General features: G+C 42.0%; 1 protein-coding gene across 2 annotated transcripts in view; it reads right to left on the bottom strand.

The window, feature by feature from the left end:
* The window catches only part of IFT43 (intraflagellar transport 43), an 83,683-nt gene that overhangs the window by 58,796 nt on the left and 85 nt on the right, over nucleotides 1-24,802 (bottom strand). For both annotated transcript variants that reach the window (XR_011232911.1, XM_069465142.1), the window contains exon 2: nucleotides 22,135-22,227. Coding sequence is in view for 1 of the 2 variants with exons in the window: in XM_069465142.1 (XP_069321243.1) it covers nucleotides 22,135-22,227 (93 nt within the window). In the remaining variant the exon portion in view is untranslated. The remainder of the gene's footprint in view (nucleotides 1-22,134; nucleotides 22,228-24,802) is intronic.

The following is a 24,802-nucleotide window of genomic DNA, read 5'->3' as shown; positions in this document are numbered from 1 at the left end:
AGGCAGTGCATCCCTCGTGTTCTCTCGCAAGCCAGAGTCACGTCTCCGAGTGTGGGAAATGAGCATGGCCTGCCGGGTCTGCCGCCTGATGGACGGAGGGGGCAGGACCCTGCATAGCTCCTGAAGAGAAGCAAAAATGTGTTCTCTCCAAAAATAAACAGGGGGCAGGAATGACTGCGAGTAAAGGGTTGGAAGCACGTGACTGGCAGTTGCAGTCCTGAAATACCAGCTTTCTACAAAAAGGAGCCTGTGAGAGGCAGAGAGCGGGAATTTCAGGAAATGGCCTCTTTATATGGTCTCATCCGAATGGGCCGGGATTCAACGAACTGGAATTACCATGTCAGAGGGAGCCTTCAGGGCTAGACTTGTTTCTGATCTTTATATGGTTCCCCCAGATTCTTAAGATGCCGAAATAGAAAGGATGCTGCAGTGCCAAAAAAGGAGCCTTCTGAGTTTAGAAGCTTCTCACACACTCTCAGAAGTGCTCGAGAAACACTCCCCCACCCTCCAAACATGAATCAGGCCAAGAGTTTTGAAACCAAACTGCAACCTGTTTCAAAAACCCAGTCTAAACACACGCCTAAATTCCAACGGAAACACATTTAGTTAAGGAAGATCCATTGCAAACTTCACACTTATCTATCTTCCAGCTTCTAGAGGCAATGCAGCTCCCACATTCAGACTTAGATTACTGACGAAAAATAAATTTCCCTTCCTTTCTCCAGCAAGCTGAAAGAAGGTCCAAGAAAGCTGCTCTTTATCTGCCTGGCGAGAGAAAGGACTGACACTTGGTGATGGAGCCTGTGCGCACTGCAGGGCTGGCATCCACCCCTCCAGGCTGTCCTCCAGCACGGCTCCATCTCTCCCGGCTTCTTCCTCCTGCCTCAGCCCTGGGTCTGACAACCAGTCCCATATAGACTTGAGTTTTCACATAGTGGATTTAAGGTCATAGAAGGTAATGGATCATTCAAGCTTATAAATGAACTGTGAATAAACACAGTTCTCTCAAGCTGAAATGGACAGATCAAAATGCAAATTCCATTTTAGGTAGAAGAAAGAAACCTGATCATCAATGGATGCTAAAGCCATTAGGCGAAAGACTGACTGGTAAGGAACTGGGCATTCTCACGGTGCCGAAGAATTGATCCATACATTACATACCAGTTGCAAGGGAGAAAATACTGCTTTACAATGGAGGTATCTGTCACTACCCTAACTCAGTGATCGAACTTAGCAGCTTTAACAGTGTGGGACAAAATGTGCTGCCACTTGAAGCACACAGCACCACCCAGGAAAAATCCCTGCCAAAAACATCCAACTGGCAGCTAATCAAGCTTTCAAATTTGATTTCTAGCTTACTGGATTTCAATCTGATTTCCAGCTTACTGGAAACCAGGTGAGAGGAATAAGTAAAATGACACTAGGAAGAAAAAAATCAGACAAATCTAGAATGTGGGAAACCAAAGAACCAGCCCAATCTCTTCAAAAAAGTCAATGCCCTTAAAAAGGTGGGTGTGGGGACAGGTGGAGGACTATTCTGAATTAAAAGAGACTTAAGATAAATAAACATAATGGTGTGATTCTTGATTGAATCCTGGTTTGAAAAAAATAGCTATAAAAGACATTTTGGAGACAACTGGGGAAAATAAATATGGACTGGGTAATAGATGGTGTTAGGGAGTTGTAGTGCGCAATTGTGGTTTTCTAGGAAAATGTCCTTTTTTTGAGATATATGCTGAAGCATTTAAGCAACATGTTATGATGCCTAAAATTTGCTTTGAAATAATTCAGCAAAAAATATATAAAACAAATATTATATTTTAAAATATTTTATACTTATAAAATATATATGATTTAAGCAAATACAGCAAAATGTTCATTGAACATAGGTGATGGGTGTTATGTTGTTCATTGTACTATTTTTTTCTACTTTTCTGGATGTTTCTAATTTTAATGAAAAGTTGAAACAAAATAAGAAATAAACTAGGTGGATGGATGAAGGTTAACAAAAGAGAAAAAAGGCAGGGCTGGTGTGGAGGAGGGCACCACTATAGAGCGTGTTCATGGACGTATCTGCTCAGTGAAGAACAGTGGGGTGCTCTCCACCTAATGGCTGGGAATTCCTAACGCCCTGAGGACCAGAAAACAACTCTACACCTAATATGTCAGGTCTTGAGATCCCAGACACGACTAGATGTGATGGGAGAATGTGCTTTTAGATAAAAGTGCCTCCTTATCCCTCCGGCACTTGCTGTGGATTTTATTTTAATTGTGTAAATATGAAATTTGGAAAAGAAAAAAATGTAGTAGAAAGAACACTAGACTAGACCTCAAGTGATCTGGCTTCTAGTCCTGGCTCTAAACTGACTAACTCCATGATCCTGGGGTTTTTCTTTATGATAGAAGTGATTCCTCCCAGTTCTATAATTCTGTGATTCTATGGGTGTATGAATTATAGTAACCTGAATTCAGGGGGAAGGTATCTAAGCAAAACAGATGTAAATGATGACATGAAACATTTATCACCCATTAGAGCTGGCATGAAGGGGACAGGGATAAAGACAGAGTACAAGGCCACAGAGAGAAAGGAGAATACATAGGCACAAGGAGTCGATCAATGGTGAAGGAGCTGATCTAGGCAATGAAAAAGAAAATATTAACTAATTCATAGCGAACAATAATAATCACAATAGCCAACATCCACTGAGGGTTTACCATATAGTAAAGGTTTAGGAGGATTACTTTCAGGAATCTCATGACCTGATGCAGTGGGCACTACTACATCGCAAGTTTACAGATGAGGAAACTGAGGCTTAGAGAGATTAACTCAGGTAAAAATCATACTATTTGTAAGCAAACAATTCAAATCCAGGTATGTATGACACCAGGGCATTATGCTGAACCATACGATCTATGATTTCCTAGCAGCAAGATGCATGTCAGCCGGAAAGGACAGAGTAGCTATAGAAAAGAATCAATCTGGGGTGAAACAAAGTTCCTGAGAATTAGAGAGACTAGATTAATGCCATTTAGCCTAGAGCCATTTAGAGACTAGATTAATGCTATATTCCAGATAGGACCAGGGAAGACAAAACCAAAAGGGCTGTCTCCTTAATCTATTTTTCTGGGCACAAAGTAAGATGTATCTGTCGATGATATAAATATGTTCAATAAGATAGGAGGACCAGAAAGCAGCCCAGTCCAATCCTTACCCCTTTAGTGAGGCAAGTTGAGGCTTAGTCTGAGGGAAGGGTTAAGGGCAAAGTGAGGATTAAGAAGTGATGCTGAAATCATAATAGCTTGAGCACAGTGCCAAGCTGGGTGAGGCTGAATTCAACATAAATCTTCACACTTGGAAAGTAGTTGTGTTTTACTGCATGCCACAAGATATTTTCCTCATACCAACAGTGAAGTAGCTTTGAAGAAGAAAGGACTAAATCCAAGGGAAAAAATGAGTTTGCCAGAAGGAAGTAAAGGGGAAAAGCTGTCACTTTAAAGGTGGAGGGAGGAGGGCAGGAGCGGAAAGGAAGAGAGGGAGCGGGAGAGGGGACAGAGGGACAGTCCTGGGTTTCAATTCTAGAATTATCACTTTCTAGCTGGGCTGGTCATATCTTCACTAAGCCTCCTTTCCTCATGTGTAATATGAGAAGGATCATGAGTTCCTCGCAGGTCTATTGCAAACACTAGAGACAGTCCTTGACACGGAGCTGGAAACAAATGGTGCCAATAGTGGCCATTACATTATTCATGAGAAATAATAAGTAATAAAATGCAGACTTTGAAGGACAAATCCTTAATACTTAAAGTTGAGACAATGGGAAGTTTTTGGTAGTCAAACATTGGAAAGTCTTTTATTTGGGGCTGCCTTGCAAATTTTCATTCCGGGAATCCAATTCTTTTCTATTCCAGCTTCCCTGAAGAGCAAGAAATCCCTTAAAGTTGCCTGAATTAAGAAGAGGAAACCACAGCTCCACTCCTCACTGAGACATAAATGTGATGCTCGGAACAGCCACAGTGTCTGGCAAATGCTCTGGTGGCGTCACACTCCTCCAAATACTCACACATACCCTGTAATAAAAATACCCATATCCCACAGCTCACTACAGAGTCATCAACTGCCCGCTTTAAGTGATTCATGGAATAGAGCTGCCAGCAATTGTGTCAAAGAAGCTGATCCAAAGAGAACAGATTATAGTCCTGAAAGTCATTCTTAAAATTCTTCCTGGATTTTCCCATCTTGGATGGTATCCTCTTAATCTTAATCACATACCTTTGGGTCATCCTAAATCAGCTCTGCCCTCTTCCTCTTCTTGGGTCTATACACCTCCCAGACATGTGTAAAGATATGCCCTATTCCCTTATACTTCTTTCAGTTTAGCCAACATAAACATTCTTTTCAACATTCATCATAAATCAAAACCTATACATTTCTGTCATTCTCTTAACTCCTTTCCATTTGTTAAAATCAATCCAGCATGTGTGCAGCCAGAAATGTGCACAACGTTGAAGGTGTAAATTCCCCACACTCTAAGGAGCAACCCCTCCTGGGACCTGTGAGTTAGTGACTTTGTGTAATCGCAGTCTAGACTTGCTACCTCAACCAAATCCAGAGTGGAATAACTTGGAGCAAGTTGAGAACAGCAGAAGCATGCTGTAGCCTTGACGCTTTCAGAAACCTGATCTCTCACAAGGCTTCTCAAGGGTGATGATGGAAAAGAAGTGAGGGTAGCTCAAAAGAAGTATTGGTCCATGGGATGGAGGCCCCACCAGGTGAGACCTAGAGAGGAATGCCCAGCTCCATTCTCCACTCTGTGTCACACTGTGGGGAGACTAGGGACATCGTAGGTCTCACACTGCAGCTCTTTACCTTGCTTCAGTTATGGGGGCCAAGGAGAAGACACTGTAAGCACAGAGCAAGGTCACAGCTAGCAAATTAGCACACATTTCACACCGTTTCAAAAGTGGCCCCAGTAAACCTAAAAAAAGACTTTTTAAACTTGTAGAACTGTTTCCCAAACTCTGGATTTCATGGGCTGTCAATATTTCAAAAAACAAATTTCTGTTTGTGGGGCTTGGGATGTGGTTGGCAGTACAGGATTAACAGCTTTTAATTTTGTTAAGAACCCTTTTTTAAAAACCACCATTTCCTCCCACCGTCATTTTATTAAAGAAGGGACCTTTCCAATCTCCTCAAATTAGGAAAGACACAAACCAGAATAAGGAATGGTCTTTTAAATTGAATAAATATAGCTTATGAAAAACTTACTACATTATTCTTGGTTTTCTCAGTTTGGTAAAAACTTCCTCATACACCAGTGTTAAAACATGCTACAGCCTCTTTTTCAGCTTATCAGTCCAAGGCCTGGTTACTTTCTCAGGCTCTCTTCCCACCCTTTCTCAAACAAGAAAGGCTGAAGGCCAGCTCTTCTACTATCCCAGGTGACAACGGCCTAACATGAAAGGCAGGACTTAGGAACAGTCCCTTAACCCATAAATTTTGCTACTCAGCTCGAGGCCATAAACGAGAACTCCTACGCTTGAAATAGCACACTGCCAACCTTGGCAACTCTACAGGCCTTTCTCGATTAACTTTTCAGAGTGCTCAGCACAGCATCTGCATGGACAAACACTTATACTCCGGTAACTTGTCTCTGGGCCTCTTTCAAGCCCATATTTCTGATCATTATTTCCAAGTGCACCAATGATATCAGAACACTTTGTATCTCCATAGCCAATGTACCTGAATTGTCCCTGTCATTAATCCCAAGAGAATATCGACACAATCTGTCTCTGCAATAATGCTTCTCATTCTTTTTTCACCAATAGTATCATTTGAAAAAACTACAGTGTATGTCGAAACAATCCAAAAGAAATTGGCATGTAATGGGAGAGCAGTTTGTATTCACAAAGATAACAATTATAAACTCTGGACAAAACATATAAAAACATATAAAACATATAAAACAACTATTTGAAAGCATTGGAGAGCAAACAAAAGCAGGCATAAATTGGAGGGGATTTGATCCTTGAAAGAAAAGAACCGTACTGGTAAAAAATCCATGCTTTTAAATGGATTTGCCCCTGAGTGCACTCTCCAGTCTGGGCAGCTAGAACTCACGTGGAAAGCTGCAGTTTTATTGGCTCAAGAACAAAGTTTGGGACTGCCATATTGGCTAAAAACAGAGAGGGAAAAATCCTTGGAAGGAAGGAGTCCTCAAATATACATACGAAGTCCCCTAAAATTCTTGGTCAATAGCTGAACTGCACATGCATGGAGGGGACTCCAAGAAACCCAATGAAAAGCAACTGCTCAAAGTCTTAAAAAAAAAAAAAAAAAAAAAGCAAGCTAAGTGGAGAAGAGATTTCAGTTGCTGTTCATTGCAGGGAAAACAAGAGTTTGGATTTGAGTTCCACCAAGTTAGAGGTACTTGGTACAAACTTCTGGTTTTCCATTGAAATCCCAAAGGGCCATGCCTTAAGAGTAATGACCATGTCCCAGGACCATGGGATTTGCTCTAGGACAAAGCGTAAAACTAAAATAGATCTGACCTAACAAAGACCAAAGCCAAGCTTCCACAAATTCAAGGTGATCTGCAAATAATCTGACTATGTACTAAAACAAAAATCAACATTTTTCAGAGGAAGGCAACATAATCCAGAGTTTCTATAATGTATAATCCACAATGTCCTATGAACAAACAAAAATTACTAGACATACAAATAAACAGGAAAATGTAACCCATAGTGAAAAACAGAGCAGACAATAAAAACTGACTCCAAGATGACCCAGATATTGGAATTAACAGACAAGGACTTTAAAGTAGCTATATGAATGTGTTCAAGGACTTATAGGAAAAGATGGTCATAATGAATGAACATATGGGGAATCTAGGGGATAAATAGAAGCTATATAAGAAAAAAAACATATAGGTGAAAAATACATGGAAATTTATAAAAGTATAATATCTAAAGTAAAAAAAATCAGTTGACGGGCTTAACAGTAGTTTGAAGACAATAGTAAAAATAATCAGTGAACTTTAAGACAGATCAACAGGACATATCCAATCTGAAGAATAAAAAGATAAAAGTTGAGAAAAAATTAACAATACTTCAGGGACAAAAAACACAGGACAAACCTATGGGATAATATCAAGTAGTCTAACATTTATGAAATTGGAGTCCCAGGAACATAGAGAAAATGGGGCAGAAAAGATAGTTGAAGAAATAATGGCCTAAAATTTTCCAAATTTGATGAAAAATATCAACTTACAGATCTATAAACCTCAGCAAATCCTAAGAGAATAAATACAAAGAAAATTACACCTAGTCATATTGTAGTCAAACTACAATATTGAAAATTTTGTGGAAAATCAAAGATAAATAGAAAATCATTAAAGTAGCTAGAGGGAGGAGGAAAGTCCTATACACAGAAGAGCAATCATCAGAAAAAAGTGAAGAACAGAGGACAAAGGATTGAGAATTTTTAAAGTGCTGAAAGAAAAAATATTCAATCCAGAATTCCCTATCAGTAGAAAATATCCTTCAAAATGAGGGTGAACTGAGAACATTTTCAGATAAACCAAATGGAGAAGTTGTTCTTAGCAAACCTGTACACCAGAAACGCTAAGGGAAGTTCTCCAGGCTAAAGGGAAATGACATCAGATGGTAACTTGGATCTATAAGAAGAAATGAAGAACAGAAATGGTAACATTTCTGGAAATGGTAAAATGACAACTGTTTAAAGTGAAATGACAAACTGTACTGTGAAGCTTATAACATATATAATTTTAAAATATATGCTATCAATAGCACAAAGGATAGGAGGGGACAAATGGACTTATACTGCCACAAGGTTCTCACACTGTATGTGACGTGGCATAATATTAACTCTGTATAACCAGTGATAAGTTATGGATGCATATTCCAATCCCTGGAGCAATTGCTAAAAACAAAAAGTATAAAAATCTATAGCTGGCCAGGTGCAGTGACTCACACTTGTAATCCTAGCACTCTGGGAGGCTGAGGTGGGAAGATTGCTTGAGGTCAGGAGTTTGAGACCATCCTGAGCAAGAGCGAGATCCCATACCTAAACATAACAGAAAAAATTAGCTGGGCATGGTGGTGTGCGCCTGTAGTCTTAGCTACTTAGGAGACTGAAGCAGGAGGATTGCTTGAGCCCAGGAGTTTGAGGTTGCTGTGAGCTAGGCTGACGCCACAGCACTCTAGCCTGGGCAACAGAACAAGACTCTTGTCTCAAAATAAAATAAAATAAAAATCTATATCTAAAAAGCAAATGGAGGAATTAAAATGGAACATAAAAGTAATCTGCTAAACACAGTGACATCATTCTATATTATACTGGGTAAAGGCATGTGACCAAAAATGTTTCAGTCTATCACCAATGATATTCAACATTAGTCAGTACCCTTTTCCTGTAAAATGTCATTATTTAACGAATATTTTACTATCATTCTGCCCCTTCTCAGTAGTTACTGACATGCCACATAATGAGAAGAAATCTAGCCTAGATAATGATTTCAATGAGGCTTTCTGACCACAATCTTATGGTTCCTAAACAGATTAGATCTTCTCTACTCACAGTACACTCTCTCCATCTCCTTGCCTCCCCTAAATCCTGGCTTTCCTCCATGGACTTCATTTTTCTTGCAGCTCTTTCAAGCAGAGTCTGCTCATTCTTTTAAAATCCCACACAGGCTGGGCGCGGTGGCTCACGCCTATAATCCTAGCACTCCGGGAGGCCGAAGGCGGGTGGATCCTTTGAGCTCAGGAGTCTCAAGACCAGCCTGAGCAAGAGCGAGACCCCGTCTCTACTAAAAATAGAAAGAAATTAGCTGGACAACTAAAAATATATAGAAAAAATTAGCCGGGCATGGTGGCACGTGCCTGTAGTCCCAGCTACTCGGGAGGCTGAGGCAAAAGGATTGCTTTAGCTCAGGAGTTTGAGGTTGCTGTGAGCTAGGCTGACGCCACGGCACTCACTCTAGCCCGGGCAACAAAGCGAGACTCTGTCTCAAAAAATGAAATAAAATCAAACAAAACCCCACAAACCAAGGTTCCAAGATAATGCTCCTGCTTCACTCCCTAAACTTCCTCCAGATCATTACTCTTCCAAATTATGATGCAACACTTTTATTTGAAACTCCTACCATTAAGCTACACCACCTCTCTCTCTTTCTTCAACCCTGTCACTAACAATGGCCTGAGCATTGATCAAAAATCTGGGCATTTCACTCTCTCTCCATAACTACTCATCATTCTAAGCAAAGCTAATGTTCACATCAACAATTCTTCTAATGTTTAGCCTCATAGTTCCCAGACCCTCTATATGCCTGACCTTGCTACTTTTTCAAACTCCAGTTGTAACTGGAACTGCTCCATCTCTGAAATATCTAGTCTCCTCCTTCCCTCCTTATCTAACCACTTCCTTCTTGGTGTCACTTCTTTCCCTATCAATCTAGCTCATTCCCAAGGTCCCCCACATCATGCCTCATCCCCTTGTCTTTTTACCACATTTCCTCCTCGAACCCCTTACTATGGTGTGAATGTCCCCTTCAAAACTCATGTTCAACTTTAACTGCCATTTTAACAGTAATAAGATGTGGGAACTTTAGGAGGTGATAGGCCATGAAGGCTTCTGCCCTCATGAATAGATTAATGCTGTTATCACAGAAGCAGGTTCCTTATAAAAGGATGAGTTCAGCCTTCCTTTGCTTCTCTCTTTCATGTGCTCTCTTGCCTTTCCACCTTCTACCATGGTATGACTCAGCAAGAAGGCCCTCACAAGATGCCAGCACCTTGATCTTGGACTTCCAGGGCTCCAGAACTTATGAGAATTTATGAGAACATAAATTTCTGTTCTTTATAAATCATACAGTCTGTGGTATTCTGTTATAGCAGCGCAAAATTGACTAAGACACCCCCTAAAATTTAGATCAAGCCAACCAAGGGCCTTCACTGTGTCAAGACCCAGCCTGCTGAGAGATGTTGGAGAAAACTGCACAACCACGCAAATTAAGGCTCAATAAACTCATGCTCTGCCATCTCTCAGCTAGTTCCTACCTGGTCTCTCTGCTTTCAGGCTCACCTTCCTCCAATCGATATCCCACAGGCTCCTGGTTTTACAGAGAGTTCTAGATAGCAGGGAGAAGCTAAGTTTCAATCAGGAGACATTTCTATGTAAACATTACTGGTAAACTACCTAACAAGATCTCCAAAGAAAGGCATCTGAATATCCAAGCCTCCAGTAACTTAGCTATGACTTCCTTTCCATTATAAATTATTTACTTTCATACTTGATTTTGAATTCATAATTTTGAATTTTTTTTTTTAGAGAAGGTCTACAAATTATGTAAGCTTTAGGCCCTATAAAACCTGGATCTGTCCCTATCTGATTATTGCCAAAGTGTTCTAAAATGCAAACCTGATCATATTGCTTCTCTACTTAAAACATGTTTGAGCCTGGAGATCATGAAGGGTCTGGGTGTCACACAAAGGAATCAGAAGTTCATCCTACAGGTTCTTCTTAGAGATCCCAGAACTGATGACTCTGGGATAACACATCTGTTATCACTAGTTTTCAACTTTCTCTCTTAAGCTCCCGACCAAATTTTCAACATGACAGATCATCTCTTTGAAAATCCTGAAGGCAACTGAAATTCAACATGCCCCAAATTGAAATAATTATCCCTTCTTGCTCCTTAACAGCTAAGACCCTTAAATTCTCAGTCTCAAAAATGTCATTACCTAGTAAGGCTTTTCAGCTACACGTGGGGTCAGTTCCAGACTCTCCTCTCCCACTTTCAACAGCTAATATGTTATCATATCCTATCTGTCTGCCCTCAAAATGGTCTCTTGGCACTGCCCTCTCCTCTTTGCACCCCTCTGCCAGCCTTTAGTTTATTGCCTCCCAAAGTAAGGTAGATACACCACTCGTGCAAGCAAGATGACTGGAAGTAGCACAGGAATGCACCTTTTTAAAAATAGTCATGCATGTATTTTAATGTGTACTTAGAAAAATATAACTATAACAAACTATAATTTCACTGATGTAGTTTCTTTTTAAAAATAAATGTATTTAAGTATAAAAGGGGAGTTGATTTGAAGAAAAAAGTTAATGTGAGTGGTATGTGGATATGAAAAACTGTACAAACAATCAGGGAATGCCTGAAGTCTGGGAACACTGCCTTGCTTCATGCCTTCATCATCTCTCAGAAGGACCACTCCAACGGCCTCCTACTGCTCTCCCTGCCAACAAGCTCTTCCGCTCTAGCCTATCCCCCAAGGTAACTGCCAGATTTATCGTCCCAGAAAACAAAGTCAATAATGTCATGTGCTACTTTGAAATCTTTGTGGGCTCCTTACAACATACAAAATAAACTTAGATGTCTCCACTTGGAATGCCAGTGGAATGCCAGGCCATTGTTCCCCATACATTGTTTCCCCATGCCCGAAAAACACCATGCCCTGGTACAATGGCATGCCCGAGAACAAGCTTTGCCCACTGCCAGAAATGGCCTTTTGCTCTCCTGCTCACTAGCAAATTCCTACTTACACATATCAACCCACCTCAAGAGTCACCTCTTTTAGGAAGCCTTCCTTAACTCCCAGGCAGGGTGAGGTGCTCCCTCTGTGTCCCCATTTTCTGATACTACTTCAGTATTACAATTTTTTGTCTAAGTATGTGGCTCCCCAAGTAGAATATGAAATAATCTTCTTCATTTTTGTATTGGAAAGTGTATATTAAATGTAGGATAGGCCAGGCATGATGGCTCAGGCCTGAAATCCCAGCGCTTTGGAAGGTCAAGGCAGGAAGACTGCTTGAGGCCAGGAGTTCGAGACCCTGACCCTACAAAAAATTAAAAAATTAGCCAGGTATAGTGGTGAACACCTACAGTCCCAGCTACTCAGGAGGCTGAAGCAGGAGGATTGCTTGAGCTCAGGAGTTCGAGGTCACGGTGAGCTATGATCATGCCACTGCACTCCAGCCTGGGTGACAGAGCAAGACTCTGTCTTAAAAATAAATAAATAAAAATAAACAAAAATAAAAAATAAATGTAGGATACAGAAGTGAATGAATGAATAAAATTCTACTTATAAATATGTCAATAAAAATATATATGAATGGATGAGGCAAAATGGAGTATGGGGGATTGAGTTCTTTGTTAATACTAGTTAAGAGAAAAAACACAAAGAGATGAAGGAAAAGGAGAACCAGCAGAGGAAAAACAGAGGAAGGCTCAGTAAGAGAGGAACAAAGAGAACAAGATGTCAGGAGGGAGACAGGGAGGCCTTCCACGTTTGGTAGAGAGTGCACACATGCCATAATCATTCAACACGTGTTTACTGAGAACCTACTCAGTGGGTGGTACTATGTCAGGTGCATGTAGCCCCATCTCTGACTGCTCCCCTGAAACTGCAGGGGCCTCACTGCTAAATCCAGTAGACTCTGCTGGGGCCTCACCTTCCGGACCCTCTTGGCAGCAAACACTGCTGACCCCTCACCCCTTGACACTCGCTTATCTTGGGTTGTGGACACCACAGGTGCCTGGTTTTCTCCTCTCCTCTCTGGCCACTCTTTTTGAATTTCCTTTTGTGAGCTATTCTTGGGCTGTGTGTTTTCTAAACATGAGTGTTCCTCACCTTCTGTCTGTTCCTTGGCTTCCATCACAAGCCTTCTTCTCTTACTAAAACTCTCAGAGAGCTAAGGACTTCCAAATGTCTAGCTCCATCCCAGAGCCTGGCACACACAAGTCCCACACGTCAAAGACTCCTGGGGCATCTCCCACTGGTTGGACGCATCATCTCCCTACACCTGTTCCTCAGTCATTTAACCAGTACTTACTGAGGACGTACAATGTAGAACAGGCACTTCTGGAGCTTACAATTAATGAGGGAGATGGGACTGAATAATTACACAAATATAGGGTTACAAGCTATGGTTGCGGTGATAGGAAAAAGCAAAACAAACAAACAAACAAACAAAAACACCACTGCAAGAGAGTATAATAAGGGCTCCTAATTTAAATGAGAGAGTGATATTTTTTGAGGGAGTGATATTCAAGCTGAACCCAAAGGATAAGTAGGAGTCAGCCCAGCAAAGAGTAGGGTGGAGCCAGGGAACTATTCTCTTCTATTCGATTCCATTCTAGTCTATGGAACTATAGTACCCGAGGGAACTCTTCTAGGGAACTAGAATAACTAGGGACCTACATAAGCAAAGACCTCAGTGTGACTGCAACAAGGTAACAGGTATGAAATGAGGCTGAAGATAGAGAAAAGGCCCAAATCACACAGGGTCAAGGTAAGGATTTAGGATTTTTTTACTTTAAGTGCAATGGGTGTCTATTAAAAGATTTTGGATGTGAAATGATTGATGCACATTTTTACAAGACAACTCTAGCTAAATGGCAGGAAGATGGAAATCTAAGAGGAAAGACCAGTTATGAGGCAACTGTTGCAGTCCAGGTGAGATGACAGTGGCTCAACCCATTTCTCTAGTTCTTTTTTTTCTATCAGAATGCTATTTACACCCATAAATTTTGAGGAGTCTTTTGCTCTGGGAACCTTGAAATAGAAGTTGATTCCCATTAAAACAAAGGTATCATTACTAAGAAAATTTTCCCATATGAAACAAAGACTTATGAACACAGTCAAGTCTATTTACTTTAGAAAGGAGTCAAACCAAATCCCAATATTACAACAGAATCTGAAAACCTCAGAGGTTTTCCTGACCAGCAAACACAAATGCAGATAGAAAAGTGTAGTGGCTGTATTGAAGATACAGCAATAAAAAACAAGGCTAGAAAATACTGAAAACTCACCGTCAAACTCTCCTAATGTTACCAATTATTTCAGTGTCATATGAGAAATACTGGCCACATGCGGTTCATTTGTCAAAAAAGGCAAAGGGGCTGGTTTGGAACATAAAGTCACCAATGAACACCACTTCAACAACTGTGTGGCCAATGGCTCCACTAACAAACCCAACATGCCACGCTCTCTCCCTTGCCTCCAGAATATGACTTATGCTTATCCTTCTACTTAGAATATTCTTTCCACTCTTCTCTTGGTTAACTTCTACTCATCCTTCTAGTCTCAGCTCAAACATAATTTCTTCCTGGACAACCTTTCCAGATGTCCCTAAAAGGGACAGAGAGGCTCAACGTAGGTACTCAAGGTGGGGACTCCCATATCTTTCTGTGTCCACCTCCACCTGACACTCGCTTCTCTGTAGGACTCTAGGTCAAGGTACTAGAGGGCAGGGGAGCATGTCTAGTTTATCACTGTATTTCCCGCTCCAAGCACAATTCCTGGAACGTGGAAAGTAATCAAGTTTCATAAGTGAATGAATGAGTGAAGTTACCTTTTATCTAAGGTCACTGAGGTCCCCAATGTCATTCCCGCTCTCCTCATTCTCTACTCACATGCCCCCAGAACAAAGAAAATGATTTAGATCACTAATTAAGGATTATTCTTTGGAAATATTGCCAACCTCTAGGAAGAGGGTTGGGATTTCTGATTGTTCACTTTATTTTAATTTTAAAAATTTTTTTGGAGACGAGGTCTATGTTGCCCAGGTGGACTTGAACTTCTGGGCTCAAGCAATCCTCCCACCTTGGCCTCCCAAGTAGCTGGGACTACAGGTGTGCACCACCATGCATGGCTGAGGGTTGGGTTTTGAAGATGGAAAGGTGTTATCAAATAATAGACCACTGGCATAGGCAGAAATGCTACTAGAGGAGACAAATAAAATGGGTCTCAAGTGGCACAAAGAATTCTTATCAAAAGGATTCCTCACCCAAATGCTTCTTTGCCCTAAGGGTCAGCTAGTTCTATGAAATATGAAATCCCTGTATCTTGAACAGACCTGCAATTTAGGATAAACTGATAATACATCCTAGTTTTCATGTGACACAAATAATGACAATTAATAGCATGTATTGGGCACTGTTGTAAAAGCTTTATACATTCTCTTATTTAACCCTCCAACAATTCCATGAGATAGATGCTACTGTTATCTCCATTCAACAGATGAGCAAACAGGCTGGAAGTGGTTAAGTAACTTGTCAAGGATAGACAGCTCCTAATCTGCAGAGCTGGGATTAAAGACAGAATGATAATCTTTTCTGCTTCTCAAGTTACATAGATAATAACAACAATAGCTGACTTAATGGTACACTGGGCTAAGCTCTTGTCACATACTTCTCATTTAACCCTTCCCATAGGTGAGGAAGAGAATCTTAGAGTGCCCTTTAAGCACCAGCTTTGAACTGGGAATCCAGGAAGCCAGCAGGACAGCACACTGTACTGGGGCACCAAGCGCATGCGCCAAAGCCAGAGCTGGAGGAGATCTTGAGTGGCTGATTTCAAAGTGCAGGCTCTACCCTGAGACGACTTTCCCTCCCACACAGCAGCCGGCCCCAGGGATGGGTCAGCGATGTACATCTGCACACCCCAAGGGAGAGTTCAAAACCAAAGCATGCAAAGCATGACATAAATATGAAGTGTGGAAAACGCATTCCTTATGAACAGCTCCATATCAAATTCCCCGCATCTCTCTTCGGCAACGTTATCAGAAGCATCATTCAACCCAGCCGATTGGAGAGTGGCTACGAAAAAGGCTGGAAAATGTGACCAATCAGGAGAGTTATTTTTGTGAGAAAGAAGAAAAATGTCACCAAAAAGGGTCAGCAGATAACCCTATTGGGCTGAAAATAACTGCCCGGCTGGCAGACCAGTCAGGGGACAGGAGGAGGGCAAGAGACGTAATGCAAAGTGCCAAGGGAGCTCCGGCTGAGTGAGGCTGCTGGGGGATGAGGAAATTGGCCTAATTTGGGAACATGAGCCCAGCAGCATTTCTCAGATTCCTGCACGAGAATCTGGCTAACTTTCAGTTCTGTGTCCTCAGAGGAACACTGAGGGGATGAAGGGAGAGAAAGGGAACAGCTGGGACTCCAACACTTCTCCAGACAACTGGACGAATAAGGGTGATCAAATGAGAACTTGCTCCTGCTCCAAAAGGATCCCCAAAGTCTCTGCACTCTCCTCAAAACACTCTTCTCTACTGGGAGGTCTCTGCATTTACCTGTCTAGCAGGTAGGAGAGGTTAGGTAGTGGGTAAGCACCTGGCTACAGTCAGAAAGACTTGACCAGAGTCAGAGATTAGCTGAATGCCTCTGCGTAAGTTACCCAGCCTCTCAAGTCTCAAAGTCCTCACCAGCACAATGAGAAAATAAGAGTATCTACTTCAAGAGCTACCATGAGGCTCAACTAGGATATTGCATGAATTAAGAACAAGCAAGCAACTGTTCCAATGTAAGTGATGATGACTATCATTAAAAGGACAATCTATAAGATAAAAGCTAACCCAAAAAGGGGTCTAGACCCAAGTGAGCACTGCTCATCCAAACAATAAGCTAGCCCTGGAGAGGTTATGCCAAAGATTACTTTTGCCCAAACTCAGTGTAATGTAGTAATAACTTTATGGTAGAAAGTGTCTGGGCTGCTCTTGAAGGAGTTCTGTAAGAGCACGACCATTTGAATCAAAAGAAGGTGAAGGTTCAGGTAGAGAGATCTGGTTTAACTCTCAGACCTGCTCTCTCCAGAGAAAGTTATGCACTGCAGACATGTAGATACTCATCATAGAACTATCTTCCAGCAAAATCCTCAATACCTGCAATGCCAACCTGAATTGCTAATGAAATACGCTTCTGGTGATCCAAGCCTGATTTGCGACAGGTACATGCACTCCCTCCCCACAAAAAGGCACAGTCATAAGCTTTCTTAGTACTTACCATTTCCTGAGGGGTTTCCGTGTGCCACACACTGTGCTAGGTATTTTACATGCATTGCCTAATTTGATTCAAGACAACTCTAAAGAAGTAAGCACAACTCGAGTCAACTGAGCTAGTAAAATGACACAAAGAGTTCACCTTTCTGGTAAATCATTAAAATTAGACAGGTAAGTTCTTTGCAATTTATTGCTTGAAATCTACAGAATGGCCAAGCAAATAAAGAGACCCTTCTTTTTCTCTCAGAGTGAGAGAGTTTAATCACCTGGAGTGGGCCACAGGTATCCTACAGGCAGAAAGTCCTAAGTGGTTGTGGAGATCATCGTAAGAAGGAGGAGATTAGTAAGAGAGTTCATACAGGCAACTCAATCAGGTATCCTCGAACTCAGGGCCTACAATATTTCCACTGAACTCCAAATTAAAAAATTGGAGACAAATGTAGATTTTTTTTTTTTTTAGTTACTAAAAATAATTCTTTCCTTTCATATCCAGGGCTATGAAGAAAAAAAAACACATTGTGTAAATTCTATTTTTTAAAATTGACATGTCGGTTTTGAACTGCCTTCTCAGTAGCCATTCTGCTCCCCTCCCTTACTGAGAAACCCAGATGTTACCGTGTGGCAATGTGCCCAGTCAAAAACTCCCCTGAAACATAGAGTAGTTGTAAGACCCAGTTCTGACCAATGAAATGCAACTGGAATTTTACTTAGAGATCTCTGGCTACTGTTTTCTTGATAAGAAGGGGCATGCTTAATTGGCATGCACCTTGAACTCTTCAACTATTCCCTTTCTTCCTGCCTAGAATGCAGATCTTATCCCTGGAGAGAATGACCAGCCATATTGCAACCATGAAAACAAAAGTCACAAGCTCCAGATGGCGGAACAGGAAGCTAGAAGGGGCTAGAGCAATGCAGGACATCCTCCAGTGACTGTGTCCACTCTGCTCTGCCCTCCACTGGACTCCTGGCTATGTGAGAAAAAAATCACTGCTGTTTGATCCAAGTGCTGGAGTCATTTCTGTTGCATGTAGCCAAATTCAATACTAATAGATACAGAAGGATGCCTGAAAATCAATCTGTCCTAAAACAGCAGGAGTTTTAAACTCAAATAGAGATAGAAGCCAGGCAGATCAAATGTGAGGACATCTGACCAAGTGTATTAAAGTGCAAAGTAGTGAACTGGAGGGGCCGGCTGCACATAAGCACGCACCACCTGCGGCTCCGGCCAGCGGACGCCACGTGGCCATGACAGTCCAACATTCCTACTGTGCCAGGACCTCTGATTTTAAAGAGAAACCCCAAATCTAGATTTTCATGTGAAGTTTCACAATTTATAAATGTTAACCAAATTAAAAATCTTTAATTCTTTATGGCTCAAATAAAACATGACTGCAGGCTAAATTCAGCTAAAGGTTACCAGCTTTCAACCTTAGTAGCAAAGGTTAAGGCAGAATAAAAAGGACACCCAAGTTCTAGAGAAACAATGATGGTTAGCAACATAACAAGCACTTATGTGTCAGATGATATTAAGGACTTTACCCCTATAGTATCATTTTTTCTTTCCAGCTACCCCCATGATGGATGGATTGTTATTCCTGTTTCATCAGTGAGGAAAATGAGGCTTAGAGAGATTAAGTAACTTGCTCAGATTCATACAGCTTACATGTGACACAGCCCGGATTTCAGCCCAGGCCTGTATGACCTGAAGTCTGCACTCTTATACACCCTTCATAAGAACTGCCCACTGCAACTGGAAAGCATAAAAACTCTGCCCCAGAAAGCTACCAGCCAACCTACTATAAATGAATAGTAGCCCTTGAAGAGACTTCCAAGTCAGTTCTAAGACAGACCCTGACTGACATCCTCTTTCTTTGCTGCCCTTTAATAAAAGCAGCAAGGCACTGTCCAAACACTCATTTACTCATTTACTGAATGAACACTTGTACAGTGCTTTTCAGTTTATTAAAGTGCTTTTAAATGCATATCTCAGTTAACCCCCATATCATTCTGGTGGTATTATCCTCACCATTTGACAGATAATGAAATGGAGGATTAGAGGGATTAGTGAACTTGCTCAAGATCCAAGCAATTAGCAGAGCCCAGACTCAAGCTCTGGTCGTCTGATGCCAAGCCCTGTGTTCTTTCTGCTTCCTTCACCAGAGCTCCAACTCCACCACCTCACTTTAAAATAACCATCTGTTTGAACTAATTCCTACTTAACTCTAAAGTAACTCCAGTATGTCTGACAGCTCCCAGGTACTGTATTTGCATTAGCATGGATATCTTCATCCTAGAATGTAGTCAGCAAGAGCACAAAAATAAATGTATCAAGTAATACACTCAGAATTGGAATGTAAATGGGCACACACACAAGTCTTGGTATCTAATTTTAGAAAGAAACATCCAAAAAGTCCCACACAGCACAGTGAGCATCTGGCCCCGTGGGAGGCTGCCCACACTGCTGTAAACCTCAATTAGCCCAGAAAGAAAAGGAATCCTGGTATCCTGACTGGCATCTTGCTTTCAGGGGCAACAGTTGGGTAAGGAGCAGAATGACTTCTCATCATGTTCTTCCAGAAAAATGCTAAAGCCCAGAGAGGAAAAAAAAAAAAAAAAAAAAAAAAATGTAAATGTCTTGAAGTAAGTAGGTATTCCTGAAAAGCTGAAACCCCGAAAAGTTCATCACACTGGGTGACGATGGAGTTATACATTCGCAGCAATGATTCTCGCCTGGGAGCCAAGGGGAAGGGGACGGTAGGTGAACAGTGCCCACTGACCCCAGCCTAGGAGCTGATTTAGTATGGGGGCCACAGAAGGTTTCAAATCCTGCTCAAGTCATCACAGGCTCACTCACCTAATCACTATAGGTGGCAGCTATAACCTCCTTCACAATTATGTAGACTTGTTTTTTGTTTTGTTTTGTTTTGTTTTGTTTTTAAAGAGACAGAGTCTTGCTCTGTCACCCAGGCTGAGTGCAGTGGTATGATCATATCTCACTGCAGCTTTGAACTCTTGGGCTCAAGCAATCCTCCTGCCTCAGCCTCCTGAGTAGCTGGGACTACAGGCTTGCACCACCATTCCCGGCTAATTTTTCTATATATATATTTTTTAGCCGTCCATATAATTTCTTTCTATTTTTAGTAGAGACGGGGTCTCGCTCTTGCTCAAGCTGGTCTCGAACTCCTGAGCTCAAACAATCCGTCCGCCTCGGCCTCCCAGAGTGCTAGGATTACAGGTGTGAGCCACCAAGCCCGGCCATCTTCCTACTTTATAACACCCTCCTCCCACAATCATGCCTCTAATGCTCCACTATGTGCCCACCCTCCACTCTGTAACGCCCCTACTCAGCCTCCAATGTCTAAGTGCATCACATGCTATGTACTTTACCCACCTCACCCTCTGCAGTAGCAACTGCATGCCTGTTCTATGCCAGGCACTGTGACAGGTAAGAGGGTACAATGATAAGGGACGACCCTTGCCTTCCAGAAGCTCACATCTTATGAGCAAGCCAGACATGTAAACAATTAGAATACAATATAGTAAGTATTATAATGGAGGTACCACAGCCAAAGTTACAAACTGACAACTCTCAGGCCAAATCCAGCCTAGACTGTGATGTGATTTTCATGATTAATTGCTAACCTCTAAAAATGTGTTGCTTCCACATAAAATTTTATTTTATTTTTTTATTTTTTATTTATTTATTTTTTTTTGAGACAGAGTCTCACTCTGTTGCCCGGGCTAGAGTGAGTGCCGTGGCGTCAGTCTAGCTCACAGCAACCTCAAACTCCTGGGCTTAAGCGATCCTACTGCCTCAGCCTCCCGAGTAGCTGGGACTACAGGCATGCGCCACCATGTCCGGCTAATTTTTTCTATGTATATATTTTAGTTGTCCATATAATTTCTTTCTATTTTTAGTAGAGACGGGGTCTCACTCTTGCTCAGGCTGGTCTCGAACTCCTGACCTCGAGCGATCCACCCGCCTCGGCCTCCCAGAGTGCTAGGATTACAGGCGTGAGCCACCGCGCCCGGCCCCACATAAAATTTTAGACTGTCAGCATCTCTTAAAAACTCAGAAGATCTGGCAATACTGGGCCTGTATTCCCCACAACATCCACCAACTTCAGCTAAGTAGCAGCTGCCCCTTTACAGGGGGCATGTGGCCTCCAGTTTCTGGTCCCCCTACCCCAACCCACTCCCTAGTGTCTTCAGGCCATGAGGCCAAGAGTCGGCTGCCAGTTTTTCTGTGCTGGCATAGCTGTTTTAGGGTAAGGATTCCCCATACCCATACTTCTACCATATGTGACAAAATGAAACATAAATTGACAGTGCCATGTGGAGAGCTGAAGAAAACGGTGGCAAACGTATTTCCTATGAAAGTGAAGAATATTCAGTATTTGATATTTAAGTGGAGTGTGTCTGTGTCATGTACCCAGCACATGTTGCTCATGCACGTGCCTGGCCCATTAGGCTTCTCAGTGTAGGCCCCCTCATCTGCTGTTAAATGACTATGGGCCAGCAAGCTAGAAGCCAGGTTTCCTGCTGTCTGGGAGCTCACTGTCTAGGGGGGCAGACAGACAAATAAAAGGACAATAAGCATATAATGTGATACATTCTATAGTAGGCATTATGAGAAGTAGGTACTACGGGATAGGTACTAAGTCAGCCTGGAGAAGTTAGAAAAGAGCTAACAGAGGGGATGACCCTGTGGCTGACTCTTGAAAAGTTTTTTCCAATGGACAGAGGAAGGTAAAAAGGTGCTCTGAGTAAACTGCCAAAAGTAGTTCTCTGGCATTGAAAAGCATTGTTCATCAAAATTACCCACCCTCTACAAAGAAGATGGATAATTTCCCATAACTCCAGGCCACCGGGAAAAGTTTCCAGTAAAGTAAGGCCAATACATGGTCCTCTTCCTGCCTGAAAACTGTAGAAAGTGCAGGTCGCCACTAAGAGCAAATGTCCAGTTGTGCAATCCATCCAACCTTACACCACCAGCGTGCCTTGCTGGCATTTATTCGGCAGAAATAAAAACCTGGATTTCTACTGCGTTTTGAAACTTCCCAGTCTCTGGCTTCAGCTAACATAAAAAGTTCTATGCTAAGATATAAAGAAATGCAAAGAAACTAGTCTAGCATCAAAGAAAAAACTTCCTCCTTCATTTCCTGCTACTAGGACAAATGCCAAGGAAGGGAATTCCCATGTCAAGACAGGAGGAAGGGCTGGCATTCAAGAGAAGAAATACAGAATACCAAATCCCTGCTCCCTGAGGAATCACTAACTTTTAAAAAGCATGTCTTCAGGTTTATTTTTTTTTTAGCACCCACCTCTCCAGTCAGAGTCAAAGAGGAATTCTTGCCACTGAGGTGATTCTCGGCCTGAGTTGGCTCCTGTTGAGCTCGGCGACCCATCTTGGGCCCCTGTAAGGAGAAAGAGAGGGCACTGCTGATCCAATGTCCTTTAAGCCATTATAAGGATGACAATTCTGGGAAGGTAAGCAAGGACTGGATTTATGATGATATGGTGGAGAAAAGGATTTGAGTAACTTGGATATGTTCTTAGAAAACTCTCCAAACTCAAAAAAAGCACCTGAGGCCTGTTCTATTTCACAGGAGAAGAGTAAATTCATGGATTAATGATCACAAGGTTTTCTTCTAGCAGCCATGGTGACTGCAAAAGCAAAATCAGTTTTCTACCCAAAGAAATGTGGTTAGAAATTCCTCTAGAATGGGCAGAGACCTCATGCCACAGCTCAGAGAAAAGGGTAAAGGCCCCCATGTTCCTAGATGGGATTTTAGGAAGGCCTAATTTCAAGGCTGTAGCTTGGCATGAAAATAGTTATTAAACAGGCTTTTGGAAAGAATTCCTAAATTCCATAACAACTGATACCAGAGAAAAACAGATAGCATTTGCTTTGATATATACGCTAATCAGATTTGCCTTTACAGACATTAAGGGAAATCTATGACAAGAATTTTGAGATGTTATCTTCGGAAATCAGAGCACTTCAAAATTCTTACTCATCAAATGAACCATATGCAGGTGTTTCCCAAGGCCCTCCTAGGGTGGAGGCTCTGTGTCTCAAATGCTTTCCGGCACATAAACAAAACTTATTTAGGCAGACTAGTGGGTGTTGAAATATTTATAGTTTTGCTTTACTTTGTTTAAAAAACCAGCATTAACATAAGCACTTTTTAGATCTCAATGCGGTTTCACTTGATTCTCATAGTAACAGGGACAGGGACTGACGCCATTTTACAAATAAGGCCCAGGAAGGTGATTAAGTGGCAGACGTAAATCTAAGAGTAAATCCTGGGTTCTTTCCACTACACTATGCTGAAATTTGTTCAAAGGACTGATTGCACCAGTGGTTGGTTACAGGGAGTTCATAAAAACTCTTAAGCAGTGTTTACACTTCAAATTGTCATGTCAATCATTTAGGTTTCAGGGATGATGGAAACAATCTCTCTGATAATAAGCAGCTCAATTTCTCAAGGCAGACAATCCCATCCCTTCACCGTGGTTGTCCTTTTCCATTTGTCATATTATCGGGCATCTCAATATGGCATGCTATACACAGTGGTTGCGCTGAAACAAAAGTTAAATGATCTTGTCACTAAATGCTATTTACAAGTGATTTCTCTAATGATCGCTAAGAATTTTAAAGTTTTAAATTTCTTAAAGACCCTGTATAAATCTACAGGGTGGAAAAACTACAATCTGATTTTGTGTCTGTTAAATGTAGTCTGTTTATTGTTTATCTTCCTCCACTAGAATATAAGCCCCTGAGGGCAGGAACTTTGTTGTGTTCACTGCTATATCTCCAGCACCCAGGGCAATCTGTGATACACAGCAGGGGCTCGATAAATATTTGTTGAAAGAATGAATGAATAAACAACTACATTCACATCCCCAGGTACTAAAAAAGTTCACCTATCAGAAAGGCCTGGTGACCTAATATTCTCTGTGGCCAGTCAGGCAGTCTGCTTCATTCCAGAACAATTTTCTACCAGCTCTCATGTCTCCCTCATGTCCCTCAGAGAGGTACTCCTCTCTAGTACCTGGAGGACATCCAATGCCACCAGGGCACTTCAAAACACTTAAGAGATTTCAACAGCGGAATCTAAAAACTTGCCCTGTGGCCCAATCTTTTAGTGACTGGCGATCTTGATTAATTTTAAAGATAAAAAGGCCCGATGGGGTTGTGATGAGTAAGATAAACATTGAACTTGGGTCTTGAATCAAGCTGTTATTTACTAACTATAACCTTAGTTATATCACAGTCTCAGAGGCAACGGTAGCTAACCTCTCCTGGTAACTTAGCATATGCCAAGCACTGTGTTAAATGCTTTCCAAGCATTAGCTCATTTCATTATCAATTACATCTCCAGTCTAGGCATAAGGAAACAGAGGGAAAGGTTTTTTAACCCACGCAACAGCTTTATACTCCATCTGACCTCAAGGCCTGAGCACCTAATCACTTCCTCACGTTTTAAACCAGAGTCTTGATTTCCTTAACTAATAAATTTAGGGAACGCCCACATTCCCGTGGGGATTACGGAGAAGAAAGACCGTTTCTGCCTACCTCCCTTCCACATACAAAACAGTGAGGCTTTTACCTGAACTTCTGGAATTGTTTCCAAGGGGAAAACTCTAGGACGTGTGCAAGTGCCACTCTGGCTAGGGCCCCTTCAATCACCCTCAGACCTGTCTGTTATGGGGGAGTTCGCACTTGGGGCTTCAGAAAGCCGAGACAGGCTGGGAATCTTCCCACCAGTGCCAGAGGCCGGCGGGAACAGGATCTGTTTTCCACTTTTCGAAGATTTTAAATAAAGCAAACCCCACTCCAGCAGCGGCCGGACCCACCGCGACCGAGGGGCGGGGCGGAAGATGCCGCCTCCCCCCGGGCCTCACCGGGCGCTGCTCGGGGCCCGCTGCCCCGAGGAGCCTCAAGAAGCCGGAGCCGGCGAGGTCGCTCCTCCCCACCCGCCAAAT

This window comes from Eulemur rufifrons, chromosome 2 (assembly GCF_041146395.1).
Source record: "Eulemur rufifrons isolate Redbay chromosome 2, OSU_ERuf_1, whole genome shotgun sequence".
Lineage (NCBI taxonomy): Eukaryota > Metazoa > Chordata > Mammalia > Primates > Lemuridae > Eulemur > Eulemur rufifrons.
This window is presented reverse-complemented; position numbering and strand designations above follow the sequence as displayed.